General features: G+C 36.3%; 1 protein-coding gene across 3 annotated transcripts; it reads left to right on the top strand.

The window, feature by feature from the left end:
* Positions 1–219: 219 nt before the first annotated feature.
* On the top strand, positions 220–10136 carry LOC117794343 (zinc finger FYVE domain-containing protein 1-like). Of its 3 annotated transcripts, none has more exons than XM_034634977.1 (8): positions 220–593; positions 2150–2578; positions 2837–3038; positions 4346–4955; positions 5473–5671; positions 6976–7168; positions 8318–8476; positions 8538–10136. In XM_034634977.1, exons 1-8 carry the CDS (start codon positions 528–530, stop codon positions 9119–9121), a joined length of 2442 nt encoding a protein of 813 aa, XP_034490868.1. In that variant the 5' UTR covers positions 220–527; the 3' UTR covers positions 9122–10136. The 3 variants fall into 3 exon arrangements, with proteins under 3 accessions (XP_034490868.1, XP_034490870.1, XP_034490869.1); XM_034634979.1 differs by having other exon boundaries at positions 221–593; positions 8369–8476; XM_034634978.1 differs by lacking the exon at positions 220–593 and adding an exon at positions 1753–2022.
* Positions 10137–10886: the final 750 nt, after the last annotated feature.

Genomic DNA, 10886 nt, shown 5'->3' with positions numbered 1-10886 from the left:
TCGATATTATACTGTAGAGGAATTTTGTACACTACTAAAACGCAACTGAAACGAGTTAAGAGTAGAATTTCATTTATTTTATATATCAAGCCAACGCCAAATATTATCATTTGTTTCATGTATTACATTGTGAGTACTTTACAACATATCGCTGCATGTGGTCATCTCTAGGCGATAGGGCAAAGCATCTGCATCGATATATCGATCGATATTATGTGACATCTCTATACACAGTGCTATTATTTTTGACAATGCGTGCGCGTTTTAGTGTATTACTAATGTGTGTGCTGCGTCGTGCGCGTAAATAGTTAAGTTTTCGATAAAGTGAATACATGTAATATTCGAAAGAATACTGGAAATTCTATGCGCATCGACATTGGCAGCTAGTCGCACTCAACGGCTATATAAACAGCAACACCAATACACTCAAAGCGGATACAATTACATACATATATAGTTAATATCAATTGGCTGCAGTTTGCAGCTGCAACAAAAATCATTCACAACAACGACATAACTTTGACAATATGATCAATTTGGATACAACAAACAAAAATCAATCGCCAATAATGCAACCGCTACAATATTTTCAGGTAAGAGACTGAGATATAGACAGAGGTCAATGCGGCAACAACAAAAACAAAATCAGATGTTCCAGTCAGTGTTGCCAAGAAGTCGAAATAAAGCTAAATTTATTAACAACAAATCGAAACAAACCAAAAATCTCTCAAAATTCCATAAATTTTTGACAAATTTTCGGTTGGTTTGATACTGTATGTTTTTGTTAGTGTAATATAAACGAATACAATTTCCACTGTCTACTTTTTAGATTTTTTCCGCAGTTAAACTTAACGATAAGCCAAGTTTGACGGGAAAAAGCTGTGCTGGCAACACTAGTTGACATTCAATGTGATATTATTGTTGTTTGAGCCAAAAAAAGAGTATTGCGCATTGTTATTTTATTACTGCTGTTGATAAACCAAGCACATACATATGTACACAATATAAACATATACAAATTACAGCAAGAGGCTTTTAGAATATACATATGTAAGATTAAATAGTTAAAGCCCAGCCCCAAAACAGCTGCGACGCACTTTACATACGAAAAGGGGCACGGCAACAACGTAAATACGTAAATAGTTGAACAACAAAAACAACTGAGCTACGCTTTGATTTGACAGCCTTCACCGTAGTTACATTTGCCATCTCACTTCCACGCATGCTTGCCCTGTGGCGAAATTCATTACAAAAACAAAACAAAAACTGCATTGCTTGTCGTTGATAGTGATAAGCATTTGATAAGCTTTACGAAAATATATGACATACATATATTGTATTGCAATTGTTTACAGAAAGTATAAATATTGTACTTAATGAATATATTATTCAATAGTAATAAAAAGGACAATAACAAAACGTCACTGCGTAAACATTTTAACTGCAGCAAACACAGGCTGTTAACAGTCTGTTAAATAAATTAATTTTTAAGAGCAGCCTGAATATATACATAGCTGCTCTTTTCTGATGCTCTCACACGCACACATACAGACGCGAATCGTATACAATTTTTACTATAAATATTATATGTATTTGTTAAAAATATAAAAAATAGCAACACGGAGTCGACCCTTTAAATTGCATTAACAGCATGCAAACACCAACTGTTAGCAGTCTGTTAAGTGAATGACGTTTTTAGCAGCATTGTAAACATTTTGTTGCTCTTTTCTGTTGCTGTTAAACGCACACATACATTAAGCAAGAAATAACAAAAGAAATGCCAGACGTTTTTTTTAAATTGCGTCGTCACTTATTTGAGCAGCAGCAGCAGCAGTAGAAGTAACAGAAGCCGCCGCTGAGTCACAAAAACAAAACAAAACAAAAAAAACATATCAGCGCTGTTCGTAGCTGCTGGGCCAACGGCACCTGTAAATTAAAGATTTTATTGTTATTGCTATTGCTATTGCTGCCGCATGCAATTGTTCTTGTTTCATGATGGCCTTTCTAGTGTCCATAACAGAGGTGCGCGCTTACACTGTAATTAACATAACATAAGCATTAATACTCTCACTACTCTCTTCTCTTTCACCTTTCTTTCTTTGCACACTGCGCTCTCTCTCTCTCTCTCTCTCTCTCTCTCTCTCTGCAGGACGAGGCACGACGACCCGATGTTATTAACGATGCTGAATTCAAATCGATACCTTTTATCACAACCAACGATTTCGATTCGATAGACAATGCAAATGGCACAAGCAATCGATCATTTCTGTTTCTCGATGCCGATGAGAATTTACAGATTGCAACACCGGAATTATTTTGCAAGAAACTCAAATGCCAGGAACTGGATAAAATCAAAGTGATCTCAATATTTGGCAACACTGGCGATGGCAAATCGCATACAATGAATCAGGTATTTTTCGATGGCGATCCCGTATTTCGCACATCCACGGAGCAAAGCTCCTGCACAATCGGCGTCTATGCGGCCATGCAACGGGAACAGGGTGTCCTCTGTCTGGACACCGAGGGATTGCTGGGCACAACGGCCAAAAGTAACAAACGCATGCGTATGCTGCTTAAAGTAAGTGCGATTACCATTTGCTGCTACCTTTTAGAGTTGTATCGATGCGATCGGACAAAGATCTATCGAACTAATCCCTCAAGTGAACGAACGAACTAAATCCCTGATTATAGGTCATTTAACTAACGAACTATTTGAAATATTAGTTAGTTCATCAAAAATTTAACTACTGAACCTAATCCTTTAATTGAACTACAATGAACAGCTCTACTAGCTTTTCTTAAAATTAATCGATATCGATCGATCATTTATCGACAGATACTCGCCATTTCGGACATTGTTGTTTATCGCACACGGTCGGAGCGCTTGCACAGCGATATGTATGAGTTTTTGGGCACCGCTTCGAAGGCATTCTGCTTGCATTTCACCCAAGCACTGCAGGCCATGGGCAATGGCAGCACCTTGGGTCCCGCTGTGATCATATTCCATGAGACGCACTACACCAAACCCCTCGAGAGCTGTAAGTAGTGTTGTCGACTCAAAATACCCATATATCGATAAATATGTTTTGTGATCATATCGATACCTTTTTTGCAAAATTATCGTAAAGGACATTTTTTATAATGTGTTTGACAGAATGTATGTAAAAGGCAAAAGGAGGCTGGGCAGCCCCTCAAAGTATATATATTCTTGATCAGGATCAACAGCCGAGTCGATTGAGCCATGTCCGTCTATCTGTCCGTCTGTCTGTCCGTCTGTTTGAACGCGTCGATCTCAGAAACAATAGGAGCTAGAAACTTCAAACTTGGTATGCAGGTTTCTGGATACCCTAGGCAGATCAAGTTTGTTTTTAATTTTGGATCGGACCACTATATCATATAGCTGCCATAGGAACGATGCATCGAAAATGAAGATTTAGTATGAAAAAGTTTTTTATTTGTTGAAATATCAAAACCATCTGCATCTGCATCTGGGCTGGCATTATATATCCTGACCAAGTTTGGTTAAAATCGGTGCACTATATTATATAGCTGCAATAGAGACGCTCAATCAAAAATTAAGTCTTAGTATGAAAAAGTTTGTTGTTTTTTGAGGTATCGTAACCAAACTGATAAAATATGCATTTTACTTAGATTTGTGCATCCTGGCCGAAGCTCTTTCAAATCGGTCGACTATATCATATAGCTGTCATAGGACCGATCGGTCAAGAATCAATTTTTAGCATGAAAAAGTTGTTTGTTTTTTGAGATATTTTAACCAAACTGTTAGAATATGCATTTAAGTTGGTTATGTACATTCTGACCAAATTTGGTTTAATTCGGTTCCATATATCATTTAGCTACCATACTAACAATCGGTCGAAAATCAACTATCAGTACAGAGTACCTGGGCACAGGGTATCCTACTGTCGAGCGTGCTCGACTGTAACCGCCCACTTGTTTTCTTTGGGAAGTATGGGAACAAACCCTATTTTCACAAAAATTTTTAGCACTACATCATCATCTTAATTTGTATTTAAAAGTCATTATTATTGAACAAATTATTTACGATGTTTATTCGAAAAAGGTATAAATCAAAGTGATACATTATGACATTTACATAAAAATATAAATCCCATTTTTTTAAATTTTTAAACCATTCCTAATGCGTGTTTTCTCTAGCATTAGAACCAAAATTTAAATATAATTATAACAGCTTGTTATTTTAAGCCTTAGTATAACGATTGCAGTCCTTTTTTTTTGTATTGAAGTCTCCACATTTAAGCTTAAGCCAAAAATTAAGAAAACATTTTAATTTATGTATTTTTTTTCAATCAACCTTTTGCAGCTGTTGAGGAAAGCGCCGAGGATAAATTGCGAAATAGCTTTGCCCGATTGAATTATGAAACAAACGCGTTCAGTTCGTTGCGTTATGTGGGCATTCAGACGGATGCGAAAAAGGCGACGAATTTTCAAAAGATCAGCGATGCACTGCGTCTGGAGATTGAGAATACGGCTGTGAGGTCGCCACGTCAACCGGCTGTTGTATTTAAGGCAATGAAATTGTTGAATCAGAAATTTGCCGGCGAGATCATTGAGAAGGCAATCAATCCATTTCCCGAGCAGTATTTCACCTGTGGTGCCCACTGTGAATCATGCAGTCGTCGCTGTCAACGCTCCATGGGCCACGTCAGCGATGGTGAACCGCATTTCAATACACAACCCTGCAACTATCAGCATCAGTACGAGAATAAATTGTATCTATGCAAGGCATGTTACAACAATGGCAAAGAGATTGTTGTCAGCATTCGGGCGCAATCACAAACGGATACAGCCTGGTCGGGATTGGCCAAATATGTGTGGAAGGGCGATGTCATTGAGTGTCCCTATTGTGGTGAGATCTATCGAGCACGTCAATATTGGTATGGCAACAAGTCACCCGAGTCATCTGTGGTCCAGTAAGTGGTCTTATCAATACATTTAATGAAGGGTAGCCAAAGGTTCAATTTGCTCTCAAAAAACGAAATTGCACAGCAAATGCGCTGCTTCGAGTCGAGACGCTGAACACGCAAATAATTTTTGACGATTGAAATTAACTAAAAAAAACATTGCACAGCAATTGCGCTGCTTCGAGTCGAGACGCTGAACACACAAATAATTTTTGACTATTGAAATTAACGAAAAAACATTGCACAGCAAATGCGCTGCTTCGAGTCGAGACGCTGAGCACACAAAAAATTGTTGACTCTTGAAATGAACAAATAAAAACATTGCACAGCAAATTCGCTGCTTCGAGTCGAGACGCTGAACACACAGTCAATTTATGACACTGCTCGCAACAATTTCTTTATTTTCGTAGATGTTTTGTACAGTTTTGTAGAGCTCACTTGCAGAATTTGGCTGCCCATTCGTGATTTTAATCAATTCATATTGCCTTATCAATTGAGTTCCCTTTGATTTCTTTAATCAATGCAGCGTGCAAGTGGTGCATGTTTGGAAGGGCGGCAATTCTGGACTACGTGCCAATGCGCATTCGGCCCAAATGGTTCTGGACAGCGTCAACAGTCTGAGCGAGGCTTTTACCAACATCTCAGGGCCCTGGGCCAAGGCCATTAGCGACTTATTGGCCGACAAAGTGGCGCCCAGCTATTGGCGTCCCAATCAGGAGATAATTGTGTGTATACCTATGTTTTTTATATCTTTTATTATTTTAATTTATTACTTTGACGCATATTTGTTTAGTACAAACATATTTACAATCAAGTAATCAAAACACAAAAAGTTGCGATTTAATCTTGAAATCACAAAACAACGTGCTTCGATTTATTAACAAAAAGTAAATTGCATTTAGTTTTATAAATAGAATTTCAATTGCAAAAACAAAAAAAGTTAGACGATTTATTGCACCCAGGGAATCAAACCGAAACAAATGTAGGTTACGGTTTTGGTTCCGGTACGTCCCAAAATAACTATTTCGGTTAAAGGTTCTATTTCAGTTTTTTTCTTTCGGTTCCGGTATCGGTACCGGTACTTAACGGTACAGCAAATAAATTTTGATTATTTTACAATTTTAAGATGTTGAAGAATCAAGTTTAAAGTGTTGTTTTATACTAGTTACGATATAAAGAGTTGATTAAAAGTGAAAACTTGAGATTTAAAATTTTGAATTTTCAAAATTTCAAAGGGGGGACCCTTGGCATCGAAATAAATATCTAGTAGAATCTATAATAAATTTTTTTTTTTTTTTATTTAATAAAATTTGAATGCAGAATGTATTTAGAGGCTAAATAATGATCAAAATGACATTCCGCTTGAAAATCGGTTGAGTTTTGATCAAGTTATGACAGTTTGAAGTTTGTCAAAATTCGGAGCTAGTCACTTTACAAGTCAAAATTTTTATACAATTCTTCATGATTTTTTACAAAAAAATGAAAGGTCTCAGAATCAGGTTTAAAGTGTTGTTTTATACTAATTACGATATAAGGAGTTGATTAAAAGTGAAAACTTGAGATTTAAAATTTTGAATTTTCAAAATTTCAAAGGGGGGACCCTTACCATCGAAATTGAATCTTGGTCGAAAATAATTAAATTTTTTAAATGAACAGAAAATTGAACACAGAATGAATTTAGAGGCCAAATCATGATCGAAATGACATTCCGTTTGAAAATCTATTCAGTTTTGATCAAATTATGACAGTTGGAAGTTGAACAACTCTTTGACCTAGCAACTACCACAACCGTACCGGTACAAAAGTTTCAGTGTTCGGTTCTTGACATTTGTACATTATTAAGTATAACTTCACACATTTACTTTTGCTTATATACTCATACCTGTACTTATACTCAGACTTATACTTATAGTCGCACTTATAATTATGCTTATATTTACACATATACCCTAACAAAAATTTGTATCCATACTTATACTCACACTTATACTCATACTTATACCTCTACTTTTGTTGTTTTATTTTGTAGTTGTGCCACGCCTGTAAGCGCAACTTTGAGAAGACTGGCATGCCAAAGCATCATTGTCGTGGTTGTGGCGAGGGATTCTGTCACACTTGTAGTCAGCACAAGTTGCCGGTTCCAGCACGTGGTTGGCTTCAACCGGTGCGTGTCTGCAACGATTGCCATCAGCAGTTGCAGCGCAAATCGGATGCAACGCCGGGTAAGAAAGAAAGAAAGAACGTAGTTCAAATCCATCTGACTCCTCCTTTCACTCTCCTTTCTCTCTCTCCCACTCTTCCCCCTGTCTCACTTAAACGGTAGGACCTTATTTTATTTGAAAATTACATAGAAATGTTATTAACATGTTATTAATAACGCTGTCTAACATTTTTTTTTGATATTACATCTTTTATGCCAGTTTCAAATATAGCATAAAACTAGTCGGGAAGGCTATAGTCGAGATCCCAACCATAGGATACCCGTTACTTTTTTTAATATATATATAAAAGTACTTTAAAGAAATTACTACCCAACAAAAACTACTGCATACTTTTAGGTGATTGTACAGAAATAATAACTTTATTATTAACTTTGGTTAGCCATTACTCCCGTTCTACTTGTGCAATCTTGCTGCTTTTAAATGAGATTAGAGATAATATTAATAGATAACGTTATTTACCATAAAAACTGTATTATCTTAAAAACTGTGGGTGTGGTGGTTTTTTGCGATTTCCGGTGGCGGAGGGGGGTGTGGCTTAAATTTGAAACAAACTTGATCTGCGTGGGGGGCTATATAAAAATCTGTGTGCCAAATTTGGTTGCTCTACCTCTTAAAGTCTCTGAGATCTTTTTGTTAACACAGACGGATAGACAGACCGACGGACAGACACACATGACTATATCGACTCGGCTATTGATGCTGATATTTACTTTATAGGGTCGGAGATGCCTCCTACTTCCTGTTACATGCATTCCAACGAACACAATATACCCTTTTACTTATTTTTTAATAGTGACCCAAAGTAAAATTATTAACAGCGCTGTTTCTTACTATCCATTCTCTCTCTCGCTCTCTTCTAGCTGTCTTTCGGTTGAATAGCTCTCTCTCTCTCTCTCTCTCTCTCTCTCTCTGCGTTTAACATAAATGTTAGTAACAGCGCGCTATAAAAATGTTATTAACATAACTATACATAAGATGTTGGTAACAGCGCGCTTTAGATATGTTACTAACATTAGTGCTTAAGATACCCTCTCTTTCTCTCCCTCTCCCTCTCCCTGCTTCCTCCTTCATACCGTTTATCCCCGCTCTCTTGTTTCCCCCCTCTTTCGATGTGATTGTCACAGTTTCTTGTTTGTCACACAGCCCAAGAACAAGCTGACTTAACTTATTGCAATTCAAATCTGACTATCGCATGCACAGGATCAAAGCCAACTAACGATGAGGGCGACATTCTGGTGCGAAAATACGGAGAGACGATCTACAACACGATCAGCAGCGTTGCTGCCGTTGCCATCGATTATCCGAAAGGTAAGAACTCCCATGCTGAGCTCAAAAACAGTTCAAATTTAAATCGGTATGTTTTTTGCAGAGATAATCAAGGACAGCGCCAGACCATCGTATTGGGTGCCAGATGCAGAGTCTCCTAGTTGTTTCATTTGCAAATCAGTGTTTGGCAGTGCCGAGGAATTGGAACTGGGACAACATGCGAGTAAACAAAGTGCAGGAAAGGTCAAGAGAAGTGATAGTCGAAATGGAGGAGGAGGAGGAGGAGGAGGAGCAGGAAGTGGAGCAACTGGCACTGGAGGAGGCACTAATGGTAGCTTTGTAGCAGGCGATTGTCGGCGTCATCACTGCCGACGTTGCGGTCAGGCGGTGTGCAGTGATTGCTCCAAGCGACGGATGCCAGTTCCCGAACGTGGCTGGCAAACGGATGTGCGTGTCTGTGATTCCTGTGCCTGTGTGCCACATGCCTCCAATAATTGCAGTCGCAGCATTTCCAGTGCCATTTCGGATGCCATCAATGGCGATGATGATGATGACAATTGTGCCACAATGGATGCGCAGCGTGCCACAAATGAACGCAGAAGAAGCAGCAACAGTCAGAGCAGCAACTGCGATTATCGTAATGGAAATTGTAATGCCAGCGATGATGCCAAGGCCAAGACCGAATGAAACGCGGCTCAAATGGGCAGCCAAAACAACAACAACAACGACAGCAACAACGACACTAGCAATAATCACAACAACAACACCAAAAAGTCGAACAACATTAATACAGTCACAATCTGGACCAAATGCCCAGGCAGGCATTAGGGAGCAGAGCGAGAAAACTGCACATGATATCCTCTCATATCCTGGCTGCCCACACAAAATCCTACAATGTGATACTTTATTCGCTTATTTACTTTAAAGACTGTCATAACTAAGAAAAAAAAACACACTTTGTGAATTTAATAATGCAGAAATATTCATTATATACTTTTCTATATTGTTTAAAAGTATCATACTCAAAATCGTGTAAACTCTTCACATTTGAATATCGCAAGATTTCTTCATTTTACTGCAATTGAAAAACTTTTAACTCATTTTCTGCAATATTGCCATTTTTTTCTTATTTATGACAGTCTTAAAGTAAATGCGCGATTTGTTCTGATAAATCATGTACTATATTATACACATGAAGCAGTGTTATATATATCTGTATGTGTGCTTATACAGTCAGTCCAATATTTATGCGTACACCCACATTTTACATTTAAACGCTCAGCTTTTCATAGTAAAGTTACATAAATTATTGTAGTTAATAAGAGCAACTTTTTTTTTGAATATAATAAGAAACGAAAACGCAAAAATTCGCACAAAAGTTTTTTTGTACACCTTACTTGAACAATTTTTAAACATCTAGTTTACCATTTTTTAATTTGTTTTGTTCTTAAAATATGTATAAAAAAAACATTAATTCTTAATCATTCTGAAAGATTTAATTTTGTATATAAGTCTACCTGTACTCTACAAAATATATGAATGACAAATATTTAAAGTGTCAACTGTGCGAATAAATATTGGGCTGAGTGTATTTATATATTATTATACTGTTTATCGACTATGCCTGTACATACATTATATAGTTATATATTCAGCTGTATTCAAATCTTACCTGCATCTCTTTATAAATAATCTTGACTTATTTGTTTAATCTTTTCTTCGTCGCGATTTTTTTCTTTTTTTTGTTTATCTTTAATTAAACACCATTAGAGTAAATGTTTAAATGAACAAATTCAATAAAATGAAACCAAAAAATCAATAATGGTATATGCTGGGAAATTTGTGATTTTGGGCGCATTTTTTAAGCCATTCGCTGCAAAATGTTCAATTCCTTAATCTTCGGATAAATGTATTATTTTTGACTGCCAATCCTTTACATTGATTCTTGAAAATCTCCAAAGATATTGCAAAGGATCTGAAAAATAATCCCATCCATCTAATTCCAATTATAGAATAAAAATCAATATTTGCCACAATTTTGTTGTTGTTGTTTATTTAATTATAATATAGCATTGTTTTGTTTTTGTATTATTTTAAAATAATTATAGTTTATACCCATATATATATATATATAGATTTGTGTATACATATGTATATCTATATAGATTTTTTTTTCAGATCTGTTGCTTAACAGTTGGCTGCGTTGTTACAATACTTTTTCCATCGAATACTAAGAGGAAGGAAGTTAATTACTTTTAATTATTTCTTGCAATTCTAATTACTTTAACTGTATTTTGCAATCATTTTTATTTATATTTAATTTTTAAATTATATTGTGAAACTCTTAAAACCATCAATTTTGGGGTGTTTCTTTAAAAGGTTTACTTTTTTCCCGGTTAGAAAAGGCAACAAAAACAAAAAAAAAAGTGAACAAATAGAAAAAACAAACAAA

This window comes from Drosophila innubila, chromosome X (genome assembly GCF_004354385.1).
Source record: "Drosophila innubila isolate TH190305 chromosome X, UK_Dinn_1.0, whole genome shotgun sequence".
NCBI classification, from domain to species: domain Eukaryota; kingdom Metazoa; phylum Arthropoda; class Insecta; order Diptera; family Drosophilidae; genus Drosophila; species Drosophila innubila.
Note: the sequence above shows the minus strand (reverse complement) of the source record. Positions and strands in the feature narration are given on the sequence as shown.